This window comes from Heliconius melpomene, chromosome 19, assembly GCF_056956725.1.
Source record: "Heliconius melpomene rosina isolate 202511_hmr_F chromosome 19, ASM5695672v1, whole genome shotgun sequence".
Lineage (NCBI taxonomy): Eukaryota > Metazoa > Arthropoda > Insecta > Lepidoptera > Nymphalidae > Heliconius > Heliconius melpomene.
The window spans coordinates 12,795,514-12,820,714 of NC_140407.1; the positions used below are offsets into that span (position 1 = coordinate 12,795,514).

The 25,201-nt window shown below is 33.7% G+C and overlaps 3 protein-coding genes across 5 annotated transcripts; 2 read left to right on the plus strand and 1 right to left on the minus strand.

The window, feature by feature from the left end:
• On the plus strand, positions 1-7,582 carry Sec6 (Exocyst complex component Sec6). Of its 2 annotated transcripts, none has more exons than XM_085203164.1 (11): positions 1-278; positions 361-509; positions 1,009-1,204; positions 1,451-1,705; positions 2,033-2,314; positions 2,708-2,890; positions 3,397-3,555; positions 3,961-4,068; positions 4,502-4,687; positions 5,617-6,015; positions 6,297-7,582. In XM_085203164.1, exons 1-11 carry the CDS (start codon positions 186-188, stop codon positions 6,564-6,566), a joined length of 2,280 nt encoding a protein of 759 aa, XP_085059290.1. In that variant the 5' UTR covers positions 1-185; the 3' UTR covers positions 6,567-7,582. The 2 variants fall into 2 exon arrangements, with proteins under 2 accessions (XP_085059290.1, XP_085059291.1); XM_085203165.1 differs by having other exon boundaries at positions 264-278; positions 361-447.
• A 531-nt stretch (positions 7,583-8,113) lies between these two features.
• On the plus strand, positions 8,114-16,572 carry LOC146528834 (V-set domain-containing T-cell activation inhibitor 1-like). Of its 2 annotated transcripts, XM_085203172.1 has the most exons (7): positions 8,114-8,252; positions 10,413-10,637; positions 10,874-10,993; positions 13,552-13,699; positions 14,318-14,502; positions 15,704-15,775; positions 16,436-16,572. In XM_085203172.1, the coding sequence occupies exons 1-7, from the start codon at positions 8,216-8,218 to the stop codon at positions 16,513-16,515; spliced, it is 867 nt and encodes a 288-aa protein (XP_085059298.1). In that variant the 5' UTR covers positions 8,114-8,215; the 3' UTR covers positions 16,516-16,572. The 2 variants fall into 2 exon arrangements, with proteins under 2 accessions (XP_085059298.1, XP_085059299.1); XM_085203173.1 differs by lacking the exon at positions 15,704-15,775.
• Positions 16,573-17,438: 866 nt separating this feature from the next.
• LOC146528835 (uncharacterized) lies at positions 17,439-23,578 on the minus strand. Its single transcript, XM_085203182.1, has 3 exons — positions 23,221-23,578; positions 22,891-23,141; positions 17,439-22,573 (listed from the first exon to the last, which is right to left on the minus strand). The coding sequence occupies exons 2-3, from the start codon at positions 23,108-23,110 to the stop codon at positions 21,318-21,320; spliced, it is 1,476 nt and encodes a 491-aa protein (XP_085059308.1). The 5' UTR covers positions 23,111-23,141; positions 23,221-23,578; the 3' UTR covers positions 17,439-21,317.
• Positions 23,579-25,201: the final 1,623 nt, after the last annotated feature.

Here is a 25,201-nt window from a genome sequence, read left to right on the forward strand (position 1 = left end):
CCAAGTTGTTGACAAGTTGACATTGATGGCACATAAATTGTGACAGATGCCTATTGTGATATTTTCTTATGTATTTACCTGTTTATAAATAAATTATCGTCATTATTAAAACAAGGATTAAATTGGTGTTAAGTGAATTTATTACCTCAATAGAAATCAAATTTTGAAAAACCACTGAATTAAAAATGAGCACTATGGATGAGATTGAAGAAGAGTCGAAGGCAGCTGCAGAAAAAATGGTTATGAACATGATGCAAAGACCGGGACAATTAGAAAAAGTAACTAATATTTATTTTAAATTATTTACATGCATGAGTGTTGATTAAATTATTTAGTAAACAATATATTAACTTATTTTAGGTTGAACAATATAAAAAAAGAATAACACACAAGAAAGCGTCAATTGAAGCGCAATTAAAATCTGCTGTACAAGGGAAACTTGATGGTGTGAGTGTTGGATTGAGACAATTACAAGAATGTCTAGATGATGTCCACCAAATTAGTGAAAAGTAATCTTGAAATTAGTCCATTTATTTACATAGAATATTAACTCCTAATATTATATATTTTATTGCCTAAATGTGCCTAATATATCTAAACAATAATTGTTTTGTTTTGATATATCAGACACATTTAGGTAATAAAATATATATCTATGACTTAAATAAAGAGGCAAATGTGATGTTTGAGGTTTTAATTACTAGTCACAGATAAGACAAAGTGTAGGTACTCTACATGCAATGTCTCAAAAATTGGACAAATTAGGTATTGTAGATTCCTTTTGCATTAAGTAAAAAAAAGCTAAAAAAATATTGCATGTTGAGTTCTGCAATTCAACACACAGTACCTCAAAAATTTGGGGGGAAATCAAGGATGGAAAGGAAATATCTTAACAAAGAATGGAGTGTCTTAACACTAGATACTCCTCTGCCTACCCTGCTATGTGCATCCCGCACACAGGGTGAAGCTAAAACCAATGTGTCTTAATATTTACATATGTATGTATAGAATGGATGAACTGGAAGAATTATTAAAAGGTGTTCCCCCATTGGTTGCATCTTTACAAGCTGTTAGAGAGGAAGATTCACGCCACTCTCAGTATGTTACTGCCATGGACAGCTTGAAACACATATTCACAGTACCAGAAAGTGTTGCTAAAACTAAACAGTGGATTGGTGAAGGGAAATTATTGCATGCTCATCAGGTATATAATAGTTCTTTTAATTTAATTCTAAATCCTACATATAGCATGATAGCCAAAGGACTTCTTCTGAATGTCTTAAGACACTTATTTCCTACTTTTCACAATTTTGGCATGAGAAAATGAAAATAATTAATTCTCTAAAGTGTGAATTAAATGCATGACCAAAACTTCATGTCTTCTTCAGTACATACAGTACTACTACTAATTTATTAACTGTTTTTAATTTTTGTGTCTCAAAAAATGTAGTGTCTAAGTGACTTGGAAAATTCAAGAGATGATTTACTTTATGAACTTCATAGACTGCCTAATCAATCATCTCATGACAAAATTATGCTAAAAGCCTATTTTGAAGATGTTGAGATGGTCTCAAATTTACTAGAAAAGCAAATTAAGCTTATCTTAGCAAGAACTTTGAACACTGTACGCAAAGAGCCGACGGTAATTGTAACTGCTCTGAGAATAATTGAAAGGGAAGAAAAAAGAGATCAGATGGCTCTGCAGGTATAAATACTTAAATACATATTTTTACATATTTTTTTTTTCATATTAATTTTGTGTGGGATACAAATTTTGGGTAAGGTAAGGAGCGGGCATGGCATTATCTTTTTACGTGACCTAGAAAATGAAGATAATCCATTCCAAAAAATGTACATCAAACTTCGAAACTTCAAAATGTCTTTATATTATTAAAATTTCTTAAATCTTTTAAAATATTTACAGATATTTTTGTACTAAACTTCATATACATATACATTTATTATTAATTATTGATCAGTAAAGCCATTCTTATACATATTAGTTATAAATTAATACCTTAATACATTTCAGCAACAAGATCAATCAGGCTTTATGCCTCCCGGACGCCCTAAGAATTGGCGTATCAAAGCATTTGAAGTGTTGGAATGTGCCGTAGCTCAGCGAGTGGAAGGCACTCGTGTTGATGAAAGGGAGGACAATAAACTCTGGTTAATAAGATATCTAGAACTAACACGACTACTCATATTGGAAGATCTGAGAGTGGTTAAAACATTGTGCGTGCCCTGCTTCCCACCACATTATGATATTGTCAACAAATATGTTAATATGTATCACACATGCTTATCATCTAGTGTAAGTATTATTAAATACTAAATAAATAAATAGTAAATAACAACAAAATTAGTAAATATAAAGACTGCATACGCGCCGTCAAGACAAGTCCAATGACCGACGTATTATTTATTAAAATTCGTTTATTACTTTACTTACGTGCTGAATACATAACCCTCCTTTCCAAAGTACTTATGGCTTAATCAAAATCGTGTCAGCGTAGCGCATTAATGTCACACTGGAAAAGCGAAGTTTTCGATCCGCATTTTAGGCAATTTCTATTTGCTTACCTTAGAAGACGAAACATTGATTTCCACCACTCAAAAAATCTATGAAGTATCTTGATTGAGAAGTATCATGGTGATAAATTGTACTGCTTTTGTATAATAATGAATTAACTAAATTTCATTTCAGTTGCAAGATGTTGTGCAAAGTGGTTTGGAGGGAAATGAATATGTAACTTTATTATCTTGGATACTCAACACATATCCTGGAGTTGAGCTCATGAACAGTCCCGAAGTAAACATTGATGTATCCACATTACCACCGCTGTTGAGTGATGAAATTGTACAGAAATTAGAAGATGAATATTTAAAGGTTTTAAAGGATTATGATAATATAATTGTTTAAAATGATGGAGGTGTTCGACTGCCATTTGGGGAAGGATTAATTTAATTAAATGTTTAATGATATGATAATGTCTCATAAAAGTAGTTATAGTATTTCGGTACTGGATAGATTACATGTTCATTTTATTTAAGCTAAAGAAGGGCAAACATGAGAATAATATAAACATACTAATTATAGCGCAATAACTAACTGAAGAGGCCAGTCATGGCGCAGGGGCACAAAGTATGACTGTAAAACTGATTGGTTTTGGGTTCGATCCTCACTCGAGGGAAATGAAATATACTATATATATAAATTACCTAAATTTATATTTCCATTTTTTCGCTCTGGTGTCGAAGCAAAGCGCTTCGTTGAGTTCCGCCACTCATTATGTGGGGAACGGAGTGTCTTAACACTAGGTTCCCCCTGCCTACCCTGCTGTGTGCGGGATACAGCGTGAAGCTGATAAAAAAAAGATTAAAAACTAATTGTAGAAAATGGAATCAAACTACATGGAGTGGATGGAGAAAACTCTGGAGTCAGAGCGTGCGGAGTGGGCGGGTGAGCGCTCGCCCGACGTCGAGCCACACACCAACGCGTACCACACGCACGCGCCCGTCATCATATTTCAGATGATCGATCAGAATTTACAGGTAACTTGTTAATCATATCTTTTTACTAAGTAAATATTGTATTGCTTTTATTTTAGGAATTTTCAACTCTATCCTAAGGTCCTAATAAAACAACTTTAAAAATGCAGTATTCATTTGATAAGTGCTATAATTATGCATTAAATTTTAATAATAAGTAAAGCAAAATATTCATTTTTAAATGTCGCACATTGTTGGCAAAAACGCTGGGCGCCATGTTTCCCGTAAAATTAGATCAAAATTGGAATCTTTTACATGATTTTTTAATTTATTATATTACTAACATTTTTCAATTGCTACCTAAGCTATATCAATTGTACATTATTAGTTTTACCATGGAGTTCGTACATTATGCTATTTGGGAACCATTTTATGAAATAACCGTTTTAATTTAAAAGTGCTTTTTAGGTTACTGAGACAATAAGTAAAGAGATAACATTCAAAGCCTTGTTGCTGAGTATTGATCAAGTCACACGCTTCGGAAATATGTATAGAGAGGGTGTTATACAATTCAAGGTAATCATTTTAATTACTATCAATGTTATTATTATAGTCAACCTGTAATGTATTTTTGTTACTTTCACTTTAATATTATATAATTTGCTATAATAAATAATCATTTTATTAAATTATAATCTTATGATAACAACTAAATAAAAGGGGGCAATACTTTAACTTATAATATGTTATTGATTTATTTTTACTTTCCATATTAATAATAATTCACTTGATGTCAAACCTTTGTACAATGTTTTCTTTTGTATCTTCATGACAAGACACGGTTCGCAGGTTTCCGTATGAATTTGAAACATTGTGCCTAGTCGTGGCACTCGTCGTGCGGAGACCGAGCTGAGGGAAATAAAAATAATGAATTGTCTCGAGCTATATAATAGGTATTTGACGGAGACGGAGTGTCTTAACCCTCTGAGCCTATCTTGATGTGTTGCAGGCGTCGCACTTCGCGGACCGGTCGCGCGTGGCGTACTTTACGCACCACGTGATCACGATCGTCAACAACTGCGAGCAGCTGCTGCAACTCGCGCGCCAGACGCAGGCGCGCCGCTGCCGCCCCCTCGCGCCCCACCACCACCCGCCCGCCGAGCGCACCTTCGCGCGCCTGCTCGACGTGTTCCAGGTCTGTATCCCGCATTCACCAGGGTAGGCAGAGGGAACCTAGTGTTAAGATATTCCGTTTACCACGTACCACTGAATTCTTGGAGGCATTGCGTGTTGAGTGGCGGATCTCAACGCTGCCCTTTGCCCTCGACACCAGAGCGAAGAAATGGAAAGATAAATTTTAAATAAATATTTCATTTCCTCGAATGGGGATGGAACCCACAACCAATCGGTTTACGGTCATACTTTGTGCCCCTGCGCCACAACTGGAAAACTATTTATTGTAGTGATGTACTATAACAATTTCATACCATTCGGAAGTGTAAAAAAAAATATCCATTCATTTTATTTTGTATAATAGAATCATATAGAATTTAATAGACTACGATTATCTTGTTAACTACAGCCATATCAAAGTGAAGGAAACTACTGTTACTTTCCGTTCCCCACGCCATAAACTGTCGGATTTACGAGACATGAATATCATGAATAAAGATCAATATTCTATATGAGGTACTTTGCATACATCTCATTCTTTCATTGTACTGCGGGCTATTTTTGCATGTTTGTCCGCACACATTGCATTCATTCAGCGGGATAGGCAGAGGGAATCTAGCAATAAGATGCTTTATTCTCAAGTGTCGTATTTTGGTACGTTCACCCCTTTTCTATTAAATATCTTGAAATCGCGCTACTACTACTAATGGAATGATCACACCAATGATCATTCCACATGTGTGTGTGACGCGCGTAGTCCGCACTTTTTTAGAATATTGTTTTTTTTCTGTAACTCAATACTGACTTTCTTAGATAATCTAATGCATTCTTATAATATTTTTACAATTCTAACATACCAACCATGTAGGGTCTCAAATCGTTCTCAAAGAAGGTAACATACTTAGGAAATAAATAATGTAATGGCCTTTAATTTTTAAAATTTTGCAACAGAAATTAAGAGATGAAGCAGCTCAGCTTCTCTTAGAAGAAGCTTTCTTGGATCTGGAGGAACACTTTGATGACTTATTCACAGCAAAGTGGCTAACATCTAGCATACCTGTTGACACTATATGTGTCACGTTAGAAGATTACTTTCAAGATTATAATCACTTACGAGAAAAGAATTTTGAATATGTGATAAACGAAGCCCAAAATCTCGTATACAAAAAATATATAACAGCAATGTTGTCGAAGAAAATCGTATTTAAAACTGTGGAGGAAGCTCAGACTGCAGCAACTAAGATAGTCAAAGAAGCAAATCAGATAAGATCGTTCTTTAGAAAAATTGCTTTAAATGCTGAAGGAGTTAATGTGGACTGGCCGTTTGATGTCATTAAAATGTTAGCTGAGGTAATCTAACGCCCAATTATTTAAAAATAGTTTTATGATAAGAGGAAAATAGCACTGCTGTAAACTCATTATGCTTAAATAATTTTTTTTGTTAGCGGGAATTATGGAAACGTGTGAAGATATAGAAAAAAAATAAATGCTAAGACCTACATTACTAAACTATTAATGAAACTGAAAAGCTTATACGAAATATAATATAATTATTTTTAACCTATTAATTATACATATACACATTGAAAAAAAAACGTTTAAGATATTGTAACAAGAGTATCGCACCGCAGGTAATACGGTGTCAAGATATCGAGATGCTCTCGCTAGACCTGCACGGGCTGTTGGAAAAGTGTCCCGAGGTGTCGGAGGAGCAGTTGGCGCGGCTGCTGGCGCTGCGCGGGGACGTGTCCCGCGCGCACGTCCGTGACACGGTGGCGCACGTTCGCGCGCACCGCCCACCGCCGCGCGACTCCGGCCGGGCGGCGCCGCTCGCGCCCCTGCCGCGCCTCTTCACTGACATCACCTTCAGCGACCGCCTGCTCTCGCACTTTACTATGTAAGCCACACTGCTTCTAGTGCACTACCTCGTGTAACACACTAGATATAGAGTAGTATTATTGCAGGTAGGCACGTAGGAACATAATTGTAACTGTAAACCTGAACCTATACTATACCTATTTTTATACTTATTTATTTCTTAAAGGAAGCATTTTTAGCTTAGTTGTACTGTTATTTATAGCTCTTATTTAAAGTATGTATATCGGATTTAATAAAAAAATACAATAAAATAAATCAACTTACTATTTTAGAATTTTAGTAGAAATTATAAATAATAACTTTAATTGTATGCATAAGAATAAAATTGTAATATGTTTATTAAAAATGTCAAAGAAAAGTCTTAATAAACCTAGTTGGGTTTGATCTGAAGACTTTTCATGTATCTTATATTTCGTTGCTCGTCCCATGATATAAAAGAGGAAAGAAAACTAAAAATACTTCATATAAAATTCTATTTATATTTGAGTCCTTAATTTTTAAAAGAAACTTATTCGAAATATGATAACAACTTTATTTTTTGTGTAATGTTTCGTTCATTAAACTATAGATTCAAAGAGGCCTTGAAACTTTTTATTACTGATGTTCTAGAAATATTGAAGACCGTCGCCAAGCACAAGCATGTGACAGTTATGGGTTCGATTTCCACTGGGAGGAATGCAATATATAATATGTTCATTTCCTCGCTATGGTAACGAAGCAAAGCGCGCGTTGAGGTCCGCCACTTAACATGCAATGCGTCGAGAGTTCAGCGGAAAGTTAGGGATTGAAGTTTCTTAGTCTTAGTCTTTAACACTGGGTTCCCATAATCCCTCTGCCTGTCCTGATAAAAAAACTTCATTAGGATATTCGTGTTCTTATTGTTTTAAAAAGAAATTTGTAGCTTGTTAAAGTTATGTATAAATGAAATAATAAAAATATTTGAAAAGTATTAAAATTTAGAAATAAATTATTATTTATATTTATTACCAGAAATATATCTATATACACGAATTTAAAAAAATAAAAATATAAACAATTATTGATTTTTTATTGAACTAAAATATTTTAACTCTACATTTAATTAAAATTGAATGTATACATGTTATAATTAAAAAAAGTATTTTAGACTTGACAAAAAACTTATTGAAGTCAGACATTTACATGTAAGTTGTAACATGTGGTTAAAATAACCGAATATTACGAATATGATGTAGTCTATTTTAGAACTTTTAACACAAATTGGCATCGGAAGTCAAAAATATTCAGTAACACAGTGACTTCATAGCGGAACAACGTTTCGTACACTGCGCCCTACACTAAACTAAATAAAAATATATATGTACATACAAAAGCGTTCCCACAACTTCGTTTGTATGGACTATGAAACGTAAAATCCCCTTTTTCCATAATCTCGGAAGATTTTCGAGAAACACTTAAGTCCCGACAAATATTCGCCAAGAACTTACATGTATATATTTAGCTATGTCTGTCAGTTGTTTAGTTAGTACCACGTACAAAAAGATAGAAAGATAGATTGTAGTCTTTTTCAAAAGGAATTAATAACTAAAATCTTATGTCTGAGCGGCGTATCGCGATTATCCCGAGGTAACTACAGGCCAATTGGCGGCAGAAGGGCGGGCGGCAGTCAGTTGCGCGCGCGCACCTCGCAGCGATGTGGGGCATTGTACTGCTCCTCTACTTGGTCACAGGTGAGCATGTTTATACTAACCACTGGTTGTTATTATTATTATTATCATCTACAAAACCAACATATTAATTACAAATTATGTTTCACAACAATGGTACCTCTAATTCGTTTGTGATTTTATCAATTTTTCTTTTAAAATACCAGTTACAAATTTAATTTATCGAATCGAAGTATTAGTTCTAAGTTGTTTCATGAGTATGTTATAATGCATAAAATATTAAATCTAGATTTATAAAAAACAGTCTAAGTGATTAATAGTTATTTTCGCTTAAAATATTTACGATTCGTTTAATTAACGTATTTGGGAATGTTCCAAATACCTATTAAATCGGCGAGTTTTCAGCAAAGTCAATTGTTTACAAATATCTTAAGATATTTTAAACACCAAAAGCATTAAGTGACGTCTAAAATTGTTATTTCTATTAGTTTCCCATAAACCTTTTTACTCACATTAAACACCTTAAAACCGTATGGGTTTTTTCATGATTTAAATATTTTTTAACTATATATACATATATATGTAAAATCTAAGATGAAATACAGTTTCTTAATATAATTTTTAAATAGTTGTTTGTGTGTCTGTGATCAAACAAAATTTGTTTACAATACAGTTACCTAAAAAAAAAATAAGTACAATATTTATTTGAAACGTGTTATATCTATAGTACGGATCGTAGGGGAGTCGAGAAGTGACAAGGCGTCCAATCTCGTAGTCAATGAAGCGCTACTGCTCGTGATTAGATAATAATACTGACATATCTATTTATCAAATAATTCGGATAAACGGCGCGTGCGAGCCACACTTGAGGTCGCTGCGAACCGCGGAGGTATTTTTAACATTCCCGGACCAACTCAAGGTTGCCCAAGATAGTCGCTTATTCATTCGGATATGACCTAATTTTCTATAAAATTTATTTATAGATTCACTTTGGTTATCATTTTAATAATACAGAGAATACCTACTTTAGCCTTATAGTTATAACATTGCAATTTTAAATTCATCGTGCCTAGGTAAGTTCACGTTCAAGGATCAGTCACAATTTTAGGAAAGATACCTAAGATATAATGTAGGATATAATTTATTGCTAAAGATTATAAGCATAGCAACAAATAACAAAATTTGCTAAATAAAATAAGCTTTCAAGTGTCTCACTTTGGCCATTTTGTTGCTTGATTTAATAATAAATAAAGTGGGAGGTATCAAATATGTTTTTAAATAGATTAAGTGGATAGTTTTATGGGACATTAAGTAACGACGATTCACTAAGACAAGATAAATAGATGTAGACTAGTGAAACTGACCAAGACAAAAGAGAACCCAGTGAAGAGTCACACCGCCGACTGCTCTTTCCACTTTTGACCAAGCGCTCTGATCACTTATTTAGTAGGTAGGTACTACTAGTTCTCATCGAGCAACGTCAAAATTCTTACACGCTTGTTACAAGTTACTCATTTATGTTGTTGGCATCGCTTTAGGAAGATTTTTGGATAAAGGAGAAAATATTACAAACATTTCGAAGATGTACGTGTACAAACAGACTGACTTACTCTATGAATGTTTTTCGTTTTCCTAAATTATTTTTTCGCTAATATGATTACTCAATATATAGACACTTTTTCTACTGTTTTATTATAGTGTACTAGTGGACCTGAACGCGGCTACGCCCGCTTGAACTATACGAATATTTATTAAATATATTTATGTCAGTATTCAATAGAGAGATGCGTTAAGCAAGCTCATTTTGGGTGAAGTTTTCTAACAACAAACTTTGCAAACCGTTGCTTAGCAACGGTCACATAGCGACGGTTGTTATTAACATGGCGGACTAAATTGCATGTCAAATTAATAAATATTTTAATATATTGGTATATATCGAAAATATTACAAATATGAGAAAAAAAAGTATCCTATGTTCATCCCGAGACCCTCAAGTATCTCTATATGAGTATGTTATCACTATTTAATTAGCGGTTTGGCCCTGATTGCGTAAAAGACAGACAGACAGACAGAGTTACTTTCGAATTTATAATATAGGTATGGATAACTTAGATATAGATTTTAAAACGTACCTACTTTTCATACATTAAAATAATAGAATCGAACCTGTTTCTATTGTATTATTTCTCAATTATTGATCATCATAGTGTATATTTCTTTCAGGTGGTCATCAAATATCCATATCAGAGTTTTCAGTACCACATGAAGTAGAGTTTGGCGAAAATATTACCTTAAAATGCCAATATGAACTTTCTCCAGGGGAGTCTGATAAAGCACTCTTCGTTAAATGGTGGAAAACTACAAAAGGCAATGATTCATCTGATTATAGGCATCAACTATATCAGAGGATAGCAGGACATTCTCCCGAGGTCACATCCAAGGATATAAGTCAGTACCTAAACATAAAAATGTTATAATATACCTAAGTATGCACTTTTTGATGTCTTTCAATAATCACTACGGATTTTTAATATCACACTTTATTCCCATTTTTATTAGGTATATTTGTTTTTGTTGATGGGATATTATAAAATAGAAACATTATGAGATATTATAAATATAAATAATTACATGCCAGTATTGAGAGACATGATCTATAACGTATTATGTATATTAATTTTCAGAAATAATTGAAGATGACGATATTTTGTTGCAAAACGTGGAAGTTGAAGACTCTGGCATCTACGAATGCGAAGTATCCAATATTGATGAAGTGCGCAAACATGCCGAACTTGTTGTGTATAGTGAGTATATCAATAAGCTGAAGTTGAGCTAGCACCTACGTGTTACGACGTCGTAGCGCAGTTAAGAAACTGATATTTACAGCGGTCTTTGTGAGCTCGACTCGTCGTTGGTGTTTGCCAACTCGCTGCCCTTAGCAAACGCGAGGCATATCAAATCTGGGCCGAGGCACTGGTTACTAAGGATCCGAAGGTGAAAGCCTCAAAAAGAGAGTATAACCGGGCCTCTAGGTCCTTTAAGCGGCAAATTGCCAAAGCAAGGTCCAAGCATATCGCCAAAATCGGCGAGAAGCTTGAGAGCTACCCGTCCGGAACTCACCAGTTTTGGGCGCTCTCAAAGGCGGCACTCGGCAACTTCAGCCAGCCTTCGCTTCCGCCTTTACGCAAGGGGAATGACATCTTGGTCCATATGGCGAAAGAGAAAGCCGATCTCCTGGGCGCTCTCTTTGCTTCGAACTCGACTTTGGATGACCAAGGATCAACGCCACCGACCATCCCGCGGTGCCAGAGCTCAATGCCTGAGGTTAAGTTCAGCCAAAAAGCTGTAAGGCGAGCTCTGTCCTCTTTGGACATCCATAAGTCGAGCGGGCCAGATGGCATCTCCCCCTTAGTGCTTCGTTCTTGTGCTCCTGAGCTGACACCGGTGCTAACGCGTTTGTTTCGGCACTCTTACTCAGTCGGCGTAGTCCCAGATTCATGGAAGAGCGCTCTTATCCACCCGATCCCGAAGAAGGGCGATGGTTCCGATCCATCTAACTACAGGCCTATTGCCATCACCTCCCTACTCTCAAAAGTCATGGAGAGCATCATCAATAGCCAGCTCTTGGTTTATCTAGAGGATCACCGATTGATTAATGACCGTCAATATGGCTTCCGCCATGGTCGCTCAACCGGTGATCTTCTGGTTTACCTTACCCACCGTTGGGCTGCGGCTATTGAAAGCAAAGGAGAGGGCCTGGCAGTTAGTTTGGACATGGCGAAGGCCTTTGATCGAGTGTGGCATGGGGCGCTCCTTGCTAAACTTCCATCCTATGGGCTTCCCGAGAACTTATGCAGGTGGATCGCCAGCTTTCTCACTGGGCGCAGCATCAAGGTCGCTGTCGACGGTTTTTGCTCCAAACATATGCCCGTGAACGCTGGCGTTCCCCAAGGCTGCGTGCTGTCCCCCACGCTGTTTCTTCTGCATATCAATGACATGCTGGAGGATTCTAGCATTCATTGCTATGCAGATGACAGCACGGTAGACGCTGTTTACTCCGGCCGCGCAAGTCTTTCTCGGGAAAACGCTGAACAGTGCCGAAATAAACTTGTGTCTTCTGTTGAGGCATCCCTCGAGAATGTCTCTTCATGGGGTGAAAAGAACCTGGTCCAATTTAACCCCCTGAAGACACAGGTTTGCGCGTTAACCACAAAAAAACCCCATTTATCGTATCGCCAGTCTTTCAGAACACTCCCCTTTCAGCCGCGCCGAGTATCAGCATATTGGGCCTTAATGTTTCGAGTGACTGCCAGTATCGCGATCATCTGGAAAGCAAGGCCAAGTTGGCCTCGAAGAAACTGGGGGTCATCAATAGAGCGAGACGGTACTTCACGCCAAAACACCGATTGGCTCTATATAGGGCCCAGGTTCGGCCACACATGGAGTACTGTTCTCATCTCTGGGCTGGTGCACCCCAGTATCAGCTTGACCCATTTGATCGCATACAACGTAGAGCTGTCCGAATCATTAAGGACCCAGTAAGCTGTGAAAGGCTTGACACTTTGGCTCTGCGTAGAGACGTCTCCTCGCTGTGCGTTCTCTATCGCATTTATCATGGTGAGTGTTCTGAAGAACTGTTTGACCTGTTACCTGCCGCCGAATTTTCTAACCGCACAGCACGTCACAAACTTAAATATCATCCACACCATCTGGATGCGTGGCACTCCACTACTGTGCGGTTTCGTAGGAATTTCCTTCCACGCGCCACCGAACTGTGGAATAGCCTACCCGCGGCAGTGTTTCCAGGTCGGTACGATATGGGTACCTTCAAAAAGCGCGTCTATCTCCACCTCAAAGGCCGGCAACGCACCTGTAGCTCCTCTGGTGCTGCACGGGGTCGTGGGCGGCGGTGATCATCATCAGGTGACCCGAACGCTCGTTTGCCTTGTCCTTTTTCCATAAAAAAAAAAAAACCTGAGATGTCTTCAGAAGGAGCGCATAGGAAACCCACTACGTGGGTTTATACTAGATTCTTATTGCTAAATGCTACAAATACAATTGCGTACGGCGTTGGGTTCCGCCACTCAACGCATAATGCCTCCAGAATTAGGCAAAAATTTCTTACCATATTATTTGTAATTTGAGATCTCGTTTATCACTATTATATTTTGTAACGTGCAAATATTGATTTTAATTTTTTTAACGTTGACAAAAATATTTTAAACACAATTATTTTATTCCAAAGAAATTACGTACAACAACAAAGAGAGCGAGAAAATAGTAATTTTAAGATTTTTCACGTAGAGTCAAACTTCACTGAAGATATTATATACATATTATCTTAATATAAATTTTCTAATAGAATTGGGAAGTGGTCCGGAATTGAATATCAGCATAAACGGATCGTCAGACGAGTCTGGTGCGAATTTGGACGGATATGTACCGGTAAGCGTGACGTGTGAGGCGAGTGACGTCTCACCTGAGCCTAGTCTTGTCATCACCGTTAATGGGTATGTATCAGGTACAGTGTTGCCAGATTTTATCTCAATGAAAAGCGGGAACTGAACTTTTTAATCAAAAAAAGCGAAAATCTTTCACCAAAAGCGGAATACAAAATTAAAATAATGAGGATTTAATTTATTATTTATTCATTTATGTGAGTTTTAAATAAAGCTTGCAAGGGTGATAGATATCAATGTAAAACGTTTTTTAATGGGCAAACAAAATTTGTCGGAAAGTGGGGAACGGAGTGTCTGAACACTAAGGTCTCTCTGCTTACCCTGAAATGTGCGAGGGATACAGCGTGAAGATGATTTGAGTAACAATGCATATTTTGATGCACGTTTATAAAAGAATCCGTGATTTCCAAACCTGCGTAGTACTATTTCTGACTAGAAATTTTTATAATTTTTAAACACTTATATTTGAATGAGACATATTTAAAAAATATGTATTCAGTATAAAATCTCATCACTCATTCTAAGTTCCAAATTTCTCTTTTTGTGTCTGTGTGTGTTAAAAATGTGTCTCAAATTTAAAACGTTTTAATCTATTAGATAGGTATATATTACTCTTTTCGAGAATCCGCATGTTTAGAGATAGGTAAATAAAATATTTGAAAATTACAGAAATCCAGTCGAAGGAGAAAACATATTAGAGGAGTCTGATGAAGGCGTTTACGACATAACACAAACTGTAATTTTAAACGGAAAAAATGTAGATGAAGCAAATATTGCCTGCCAACTCGTCATTGAATATCTGAACATAACACATCCCCACACTGAAATGCAAACTTTCTATGTCGATCCAACAGGTAAATTAATAACATTCTATAATTAGAAATTATTAATAAAAAGTATAAAAAACAGTTAAGTGCGAGGCACACCGAGAGTTCAGGTCAGAGTAACAATTTCGTGATTCAACGATCAAAAGGAACATAATTTATAAAACTTAAAGGCTTAAACTTAAGGCTACTAGCATTTTGTACGAAACTAACTATAAATATTAATTTGTAATTCTTTTTCTATACGTATAATGTGTTTTCGTATTGTACGTTCTCGCTTCTTGCCAAACTTTATAATTAGAAGTCCGCGGACTTTCCCTATAGGTTTTGCTACTATTTTTTCTACTAACTCAGCTATACTAAGCGTTTTTACTGATATCGTAAAAATTACAGTTTTTTTTAAATAAGTACATGGACTTAAAATTTAATTAAATAAGTTAAGATGAAATATTTATTATAGGACGGAAAATATCCTATAAGCGTAAACGGTCGTATCTTTTGATTGCGTTTACTTAAAAGAATAGTTTTTCCGTGTTTTTCTACTATTACCTAACTTAATCGTAAGCTAAATACTTTGGCTTTACTATTATTGTAAAATTTATTGTTTAATATATTAAATTTGATAATATTCAATATTAAATATATTGAATGTAATATTGAATATTAAATATGTATTTTCGGGGTCCAAAGGGAGACTTATTAAAAGTCATAGCTGAATCCATGTTATATAAAATAAATAGGTGAATATTGAAATGAAATGTATTTAATTGGGTATTATAAAAAAAATATATTAATATTGACGATGAATAAAGATCCATTCAGACAGAAATGAATAATAAAATGGAAATATCCGATACAAGCCAATACGAAGTGTCCGAAGTCGTAGCGTTATTTTGCCTTTGAGCTTCCGCACAGTTAAAGGCTTATTAACAAAAAGGGATGCATATATTATTAAAGCAAATATATAAATAACATAAACAAAAAAATATCCATATACATCTCTTGTACTACGCTTGAATTTCACGCTATTTTGCCAACATGTATTTGTTGTCGTTAATGACCATTTTCTTTTTCGTTAGTATAAATTTATTATTATTCTTGAATTTAACGAAATAAATGTTTTGAATTATTTCATAGGTATAAAATATTTTAGTAACGTAATGGTCATAAACGAAATGCTTCAGTAATGTTGTGTTGTCCGTACTAACGTGCGTTGGTTGTCGCTGCGCAGAGCGGTCCACTACGGAGGAGGCCGACGACGTCTCTACTACCGAAGCTTCGGCAGACCCATTACAATCCACTAGTAAGTCTATCACTCCCCCTTGACATTCTCCTGATATTCTTGAATATTTTGAAAGATATATTATAATAATAAAATTTACTTATATATAATTAAAAACTATTGAATCCCTAAATATAATGTTATACGAACGTATATAGTTACCATCGTATAAAATTAATTATATTTATATTGCTATACGAGACCCGTAAAACCTATTGGCCACATAAAACATATTACTAAACCTATTATTTATAGCTTATATGGTAGTTAAGGCCGTCAGGGACTTTATTAGCAAGTGGTAAAAGCGGCCCTCAGTGTGATTATATTTAGAGTAACATTAGCTACGTTAGGCGTGATTTATACATCGATTTATGTATGTGTATTGAAAACATTAACTCAAATTTTAATTCTTAACGCCAGCGAAATGTTAATTTAACTTACTTAATTTTACACAATTTTAAAATATTTTTTTAAATATTAACACAAGTTTAAACTTTACGTAGGTACCTAATGCTCTAAGTGTGTAACTACTATAGTATTTATTTATTATTCTTTAAAATTTCAATGCACCTGTACTTACTTATTATGTATACATTATATTTAATACATAGATTATAATTTATAACTTATTTCCAAATGAATACATACATGTTCTATATTTAGTTTTTTGTTTTTTTATAGGGGACACTGGCTTCGTACCGACCTCGTGCATCCTTCTAGTCATCGTAACGTTCCTGTTTCACCTTTTAATTATGAACTAATTTTTGTATGTGATACTAATATTTATATTTTGAAAAAAAATATATAAAGATTTTTTATTGCTGTTTTACCCTTTTTGCCTTAGGAAAACAGTACAAGTTAGATAATTCAAGCTGAAAAAAATAGTAATAATATTTTAAGGTGGTAAGTAAGAAAGGTACAATATATAAGACTAGCGGACGCGCGCAACTTCGCTTGCGTATTTAAGGGTGAATTCTAATAACCCCTGAAACATGTGTCCAATGAAATATTTTTAAGAATCTAAATTTCAAATTTTGTAAAAGGTGGCGATTTAAAGATTTTTCCATACAAATTTTCAACCCCTTATTTGCACCCTTAGGGGGTGAATTCTAGAAAACCATAAAACATATGTTCAATAGAATATTTTTAAGAGTCTAAATATCAAATTTTATAAAAATCGGTGGCGATTTAAGAATTTTCCCATACAAACTTTCAGCCCCTTATTTGCACCCTTAGGGGGTGAATTCTAGAAAACCATGAAACATGTGTTTAATTATATACGTTTAAGAGTCTGAATTTCAAATTTTATAAAAATTGGTGACGATTTAAAACATACCTATACAAACTTTCAACCCTTTTTGCACCCTTAGGGGGAGAATTCTAGAAAACGATGAAACACGTGTTCAATTAAATACTTTTAAAAATGTAAATTTCAAATTTTATAAAAATCGGTGCCGATTTAATTTTTTTTCCATACAAACTTTGAACCCCTATTTCGCCCCTTTAGGGTTAAATTTTTTCAAAATCCCTTCTTAGTGGATGTCCAGATTACGAAAGTAAACTTTTGTCCAAATTTAACGTTTCTACCATGAGCGGTTACGGCTGTGCGTGCGTCTTACCTCAGTCAGTGAGGACAAGTCCTTTTATATATATAGATGAATAAAATCAACTTCACACATGTTCGTATAAAACGTTTATTTTTAACTTAGTGTTTTGATGATTGACCACCTTTTAAATAACACGCATAAAGCACAATGTAAGCCTAAATATAAAGGTTACGTTTTTCAACATGTAAAAGTGGAAGACAAAATTAAACATACAGCTAGTTTAACAGAAAAAACATAATCAAAATGCATTGCTACAATCGTATATTGTTTTATGATAATATTAAAATAATGATTAATATAATAGATCCTCAAGATACGCGCAAGCATGTCCAGCCAAGTTGAAAAGCTGGAAACGCTATGTGTATTTTCCACGAACCAATTCGAGCTACTTTTAAGCTCTTCGACCTAGAAACTTTATTCGGTACCAAGGAAGATTATTATAATTATACATAAATAGGAAAAAACAATAAAATTATGAAAACATAAAATTATTGATAATTACTATCAAAAAAGAAAAAAAAGTTAAGGTGAAAATTAGATCAAGGAACTTAGGAAATTAAAGCGTTTTTAAAAATAACAATATATTAATGAATAATAGTAAATTATTTCTTTACAAAAAAGAAAAAGTATCCCATCGGGAACATAACTGTGAACTGAGAGTCAAGCTAAATGTCTAGTAATGCCTTTTCCCCACCAACCCAAGTATATCATCCTCAACCAGTACAAACCAGTTATCTAGTACAAATACAGGCATCCCTCGTATAACACGGTTAATTCGTACCGTGTTATATCGAAACCGTGTTATACGAAACCAGGTATACCATACTGTATACCGTGTAGTATCGAGACCTTGTCTCGTGTTATATCGAAACCGTGTTATACGAGACTTTGAAATCATACAAATAAAGGCAATGCGTACCGTGTTATATCGAAACCAAATCTTAAGGTGTAAAGTTTTATGATAGCTGAAATTTCGTTCCAAGTACTACATAAATGAAAAAGGAAGTTACCTTGATGTTTTTATTAAGAAAAATAAATTAAATTCAATTTTATGATGAAATACAAAAATTAAAAAATACAACAATAAAATATATTCAAAGACTAATAATAATAATTACATAGTATAAAACAAGTAGAAACAGCTTATTGAACGAAAAAAAAGTTCAAATTTAAAATGCATATTTTTCAAAATCGTGTTATACTAATATCATTTCTCGTATCGTGTAATATCGAAACCGTGTTATATTAGTCTCAATTCTTGGACCGTGTAATATCGAAACCGTGTTGTACAAGTACCGTGTTATACGAGGGACGCCTGTATACTAATTTGAAAATATAATACAGCCTATACATAAAAAATTATATATATAATTTTGAGGTTGAATTACATATATACCGAGTGAACACAACATAGAGATCTACGATTCTTTTGTAGATGAAGTCGAGAACGACGCAGATTTATATTTTTAATGAGATTTACTGATCTATTGTTAATTTTACATATATCAGAATTATAATATTTGAAACTTAAGCTATACAAAGACATTCGGAAATTATAATATTTCAAATTATAAACTAAGTATGTTATTTATATTTTTGATAAAATAAACTATAATCAAAGCGAAGTTGATAAAAGGTTGTACTATTGAGCTTAATGGCTCATCTGTCGTATTGGTATTGACGCTGTATCCCGCACATGGCATGGTAGGCAGAGGGAGTGATAAGACACTTCTCATTAGGACACTTCTGTTCCCTACTTTCTGCCGAATGAGGAAGTTTCAATTTTTTTTGAAAAACATACAAAAATTATTAAAATTAAATACTGTCAAAACAAACCCTAAATATCACATTAAATGAAAAAGTTAAAATATATACAAAAATAAAAGTATGACGTCACATCATCCGTCTTGACCACAAGAATTCATAATAGTACATATACGTTCATAGCCTGCGTTTTATGAGCAGTAATTAGTTTATTAATCGATGGAGTACACTGAAAAAAAATCCTATATATAGTATATTATCCTTATGTGATCTCGATTAAGGTGGTGTGACGTCCAAGTCAACGTCGGCGACCATCGATTGTATACTCTTAACTCGCTTATTTATTGCCAGAGTTCAATATTTTTGAAATTTTTAACCTATATTTTAAGTATAATATAATTTATACTATAATATAATAAAAATATGTATATGAGTTAAATTTAATAATTTCAATATCATAAAACTTCCTCATTCTGGAGACATTGAATGTTGGGTGGCAGTTTTGCCTATTTATTTATTATTATCTATTTAATATCATTTAAGTGCGTTGTAAATTATGCAATTATTACAATATACTTATAACATTATTTTGGCATGCGTTAGAGGAAGTATCTAGCAATGAAAATTATTTGGTCATGGGTAAAAGACCCGTTTACTTTCAGCATAATATTATAACATTTCTTTGGTATATTTATTAATAACTTAACGCTATTAAAATGAAGTAGCATCACATCATGTTCTACACTATTCTTTGCAAAAAAATTAAAATCACGAAAAATATACTTATATCAAAACAAAAGAAAGTTACAATTAAAAGTGTAAAAGACGAATGCATACTTCATGTACTACATAGCATTTGCAGTCTGCAGTCAACAAAATAAATTTCCACAAATATTAACACTAATTTAAATATATAATTTAATTAATTAGCTTTGATACACTTATATGGAACAAATTTAGGAACTTCTTAAAATAACATACTCAGGCCAAATTCAAGCATTGTAGCTGTTGAAAATATATTATTATGTTGACCACTTTCTTTGTGTCATGCTACCTTTACAGTTACTACCTAATCTAACCTCTAACCTATACATAATGTAATATAATATTTATTCACATCGTTAAAATATATTCTGTTGGGAGTATTCACAATAATGAAATACTTAAAACAAATACCACATACTAATTTAAATTGCCACCATTTACATAGCATTAATACATTTATACAAAAATATAATTTGCAACATCACAATCTACAATGCACAATAAGACAGTATCAATATTTTTGTAAAATAAGTTAAAAACATACATATTGATTAGCCTTGCTGTTTATATAAAACAGTATTTAGTAACACCTGCAATTGGTCTGTAAAGTAAAATGTTTTAAATAGTGTACAGTGTAATTATAAATAAATATATTTGTATGAAATGATTACTTTGATAAAAATTAATTCTCAAACAAATAAACAGATAATATTGACAATCACATCACAAATAACTATTATATATTATATTGATCTGATATACAATTTTTATACTCTGTACACTATAAGTAGCGGAATATACGTACATACATGCAAAATTTTATACAAAACTATTGGACATTCTAATTCAATCCTCCTTATTATTAAAATGTGTCTTTATGATACCACTACTTACAATAAATAAGCAGCTTGTGGTTGTTTTACAACACGACAATATATAATCATATAATTAAAGCTTATATATTTTATTTAAAAAAACAATAAAACAAATGGATGGAATAGAGAATAGCCCAAATTACAAGTTCGATGTACTTGATTACGTTAACAAATAAAAATAAAGGACAGCATAATCTTTCTGTTCTTCTGTCTTATGTGCACCAATATTTATATCATATTATGACAATATCAAACTCTTATCTCATTTAGTTGGCATAATAACATAAAGCCACCATAACACAAATTCAGGTGAATAATAAAAAAAAATATTATGGAATAAGCTTTGGTTTTCATTAAGAATAAATAGAATTTCCTTTGGATCTTAATTTTGGCATGAGATGGATATTTGTTACAATAACTGTTTATGTACAAGCCATCAATATTATTATTACACACAGATAACAATCTTATAGAGGAACGAAATGTTTAATTTCGATTAAATGACCTGTGAAAGCAAAGGAGTCTCTTCGGTTTAGACGCGGAGAGTGAGCCTCAGTTGTTAGTCCTACCCTTGTCGGCGGCGGGGCTCCCGCAAAGCGCGCCGGCGCCGGCCGCCACCGACGTCAGCGCCACCGTCTTGTCGAAGTCGATGGTGGTGTAGCCCACGGCCGGTGCCGCCTCCGCGCTGGCCTGCGAAGCCAGCCGTCCACGCGCCTGCGACGAGCACGACGCCGTGCTCTCCTGCTTCGAGCTGTTGTACGACTGGCTCTCTGGGGACGCAAGCTCCCGGGGCGCTTTGATAGCCTCCTTATTTGAATCTATGTCTAAAATGGCATAGTTGACTTCCATGTCTTCGATTGGCGACATGGAGACTGCAGTGTCTGATTCCGAAAATTTTTGATTACTCTTTTGGGTGTCTGAGGTACTGAAAAACTTCTTACTAATTATTACACTGTCCGTTTTATCGCTGAGCATTAAATTAGCATAGGAGTTTATTTCCGTTTTAGGGCCAATGGAGAAGTTGTAATAATCCACCTGTTTTGGTGTGACTGGTGTGGTAGGGATGGTGTCGTTCTTGTTAGTGTCAAACACATTTCCATCATTGGGTGCTATATTAACATAAAGTCTAGAAGTTTGCTGTTCCTGTTGCTCTAAACTTAGTTGAGCATAATGTTCACTTGAGTTGCTCATTGTAGGGGACAGATGATTTGTAGCAGAATTACTTGTGGTATTATCATTTATATATCTATTTTCTAGGAAATGTGTTTCGTCTTCAATATCTTTTATGGTATTTAGCGCTGTTTCTTGTTTTAGTGTATTTCGGAGCATTGCCAGATCTCTATTAAAATCATTTGTGTAAACGTGTCGATTATCTGTAGGAGGATCAGAATGGTTATTATTATGTTCCCTTTTAAAATCTCGCACTTGATACACATTAGTCACGTGGTTGCTGCTTGTTTGTGGTCGTGGATACAAAGGCATAACTTCTAGTATATCTGCACTAGACGGAGATCGAGGTGATTGGGGTATCATCGGAGGAACTCCTGAAGAGATTATATTTGAAAAATTGTTATTAAAACTAGGCCCCATGTTTTCTGGTTGGCCGTTATCTAACGATGAGCGATGCACAACACTGGCTTGTAAAGTTTGTCTTCCTTGTGGTGACGGGGTCAACCTAGACACTGGGTATGGCACTGAATCATGAACAACATTTCTGAGTTGTATTTGCTGCTGAAGAGTTTGAAATAAAAAAGGTGCTCTCCGACATCTAAATGCATATATACCTTCACCGGTTTCACATCTTCGCCCTGAAAACCATAACAAATAAAAAATTACAAAAATATAAAAATATTTATTATTTATTATATATTTCATAAAATATTTTCTATTATAAAAAGGTAAGATTTGAGCTTAGTTTTTTTTTAATTTTTTTTTTAATTTAAGTAAGTGGTACCAAAGTTTAAAAAATTTATAGATTGAGTGACCAAACTCAATATACAATATTTGAAAACAGCTGCACGCCATAGCATATAACAAATAGTACAAAAATAAATATGTATCTCATTTTAAATATTTAAGTTAATAAAAAAGTAAAGCAATAGAAAAGAGTAAATTAAATGATTACCTGACTCAAAACTAAATATTTCTCCTTCAAAACCGTATCTTCGCAAAGAATGTAGTGGCCAAACAGTAGAATCTCTGCCTTCTCTATACAAAATTATATCAGAATCGGTGATTTCTAATTGTCCAGTGCACAAGTCGGAACCATTTTCGTCAATATTAACCACTCGAAAAACGTTTGGATGTAAGTCAGAAATTTCTTTTTTGCTTTGTAGACATCCCATTTTGAAATTGTTTAATCACATGAAAGATGTACTGTAAAGAAGTAATACCTAATAATTGTCAATATTTACCATTTTATTATTTAACCGAAGGATTTTCAGAGATTACTTACATAAAAAAGAAAAATGGTAGAGTTAAACGTACAATAATTATTCTTTGACTATTTACATTATTTCTAATATATATTAATATTACATTTAAGTTATGTACTTTGTAAATATAAATTATCAAACTTTGTCGTTTGACGTTTTGCCAATTGACATTTTAGCTTTGACTTATCACAAGTAAATGTGTTCTGTGATCACAAGGTACAATTTTTATTTCTTATACAGATAAGAAATAAAAATTGTACTGGTCACAGGACCAGAAATATTAATTTTAACTGATATTCGTAAAAAGTTAAAATCCCACTTAGAAGAAAAAAAACAATATTGGATGATATTGATGATATGAATCATATTTTTTTCATTACAAAAACATGAATACAAAAACAGTATTCTTCTTGATTTTTAACCGACTTCTGTAAGAAAAGGAGGTTATCAATTCGACTGTATTTTTTTTTTTTTTTTTTTTTTTTTTTTATTTTTTTTTTTTATGTTTGTTACCTCATAACTTTTAACTGGGTGGACCGATTTTGATAATTTTTTTTTTATTTGAAAGATATAGCTTCCCGAATGGTCCCATTTTTTTTTTGGTCCATGTCTGACAATGGTATCCATGAGAAAATCACATAAATCTTAAATTTGCATTATGCATGTGCGCGACTAATAGCCGAATAACTCAATGTCGCGCCAACCGATTTTGATGATTCTTTTTTTATTTGAAAGGATACACTTCAAGGATAATTTGGTGAAAGTTTGGTTAGGTTTCGATTATGGAATCCGGAGAAAATTGAGAAAGTTTGTTTTTTTTGGTCAAAAATTAATTATACTGTAATAGTTACAAGCAAAAACTTTTTAAATTGATGTCAGAAGTGAGATTCCTGATCATTGCATTTCTTTTCAACCAATCTCAAAAAAGAGGATGTTCTCATTTTCAACCAACTTCAAAAAAGGGAGATTCCGAATTCACCCGAATACTTTTTATGTTTGTTCTTGTCAATATACCAAAATGTAACTTTGCACAAAAATAATAGCTAATTAAATGAAGTTTTACATAGAACAATCACAACCACTCGTTGACAACCACTACCACCACCATCACCACTCGTTCAAGAAGCATCATTTTAAGATCTACCCATCACTAAAAATCGTAAAATAAATTAATTTTTAACAAAAACAAAAACCGACTTCTAACAACGAACTAAAAAGTGAAAAATAATTATATAAAGATTTTATAATTTTGAAGTCGGTGTCAAACTAATGCTACAACACCTTTACTACAATATCTAATTAATAAGCCTGTTTGTTTTACTTGGCACCGACTTCAAAATTATAAAATCTTTATATAATTATTTTTCACTTTTTAGTTCGTTGTTAGAAGTCGGTTTTTGTTTTTGTTAAAAATTAATTTATTTACTATATGTTTATAGGATGGTCCCGATACTCCCGATTTATTTATTTTTAAAAGGTTACATATCATACAGACTATAATAGTATTTATATACAGTACGGTATAGTGCGGCAGATATCGCCGCTGAGTGCTAACACTGCAGATCAAATTTCAAGCCGACATTAAGACAGCAATCAAATTTTAAACGTATTTTTATGTAATATTTTTGATAATATAACTAAAACCACAACTAACCTTACAAAAAGGAGAGCATCTATGAGAAGCAGACATGAGGATATTCAATAAGTATGATACAAGTGCACTTCAAGGTAGTTGGGTGAGAACGTATTGCTTAGTGTTCAGGGTGCTATGATTCAAGTTCAAATCCTATCAACACATAAAAACCTATCAAAGGGACGCCACCGCACACGCTTCATTTCGAAATCGAGTCGGTATTGGCAATAAAGTTCAAAACTGTTTAACGTTTACTAGTATTTTTTACTATTAGTAAGTATTTACATTATTGGTATCTATGCGTAATTGCATCACACGAAATGCAGGTATGGATGAACATCGTGAAATGAAAATAAAAATCCTACGTT

Bases quoted from the DNA above. Each gene is read 5' to 3' on its own strand.
- Sec6 (XM_085203164.1), top strand. From the start codon at position 186: ATGAGCACTATGGATGAGATTGAAGAAGAGTCGAAGGCAGCTGCAGAA. The intron at 4,688-5,616 runs GTCTGTATCCCG...ATTTTGCAACAG, and splicing joins GCCTGCTCGACGTGTTCCAG to AAATTAAGAGATGAAGCAGC. The intron at 6,016-6,296 runs GTAATCTAACGC...ATCGCACCGCAG, and splicing joins TCATTAAAATGTTAGCTGAG to GTAATACGGTGTCAAGATAT.
- LOC146528834 (XM_085203172.1), top strand. From the start codon at position 8,216: ATGTGGGGCATTGTACTGCTCCTCTACTTGGTCACAG. The intron at 8,253-10,412 runs GTGAGCATGTTT...TATTTCTTTCAG, and splicing joins GCTCCTCTACTTGGTCACAG to GTGGTCATCAAATATCCATA. The intron at 14,503-15,703 runs GTAAATTAATAA...GTCGCTGCGCAG, and splicing joins TTTCTATGTCGATCCAACAG to AGCGGTCCACTACGGAGGAG.
- LOC146528835 (XM_085203182.1), bottom strand. From the start codon at position 23,110: ATGGGATGTCTACAAAGCAAAAAAGAAATTTCTGACTTACATCCAAAC. The intron at 22,574-22,890 runs GTAATCATTTAA...TATGGTTTTCAG, and splicing joins AATATTTAGTTTTGAGTCAG to GGCGAAGATGTGAAACCGGT.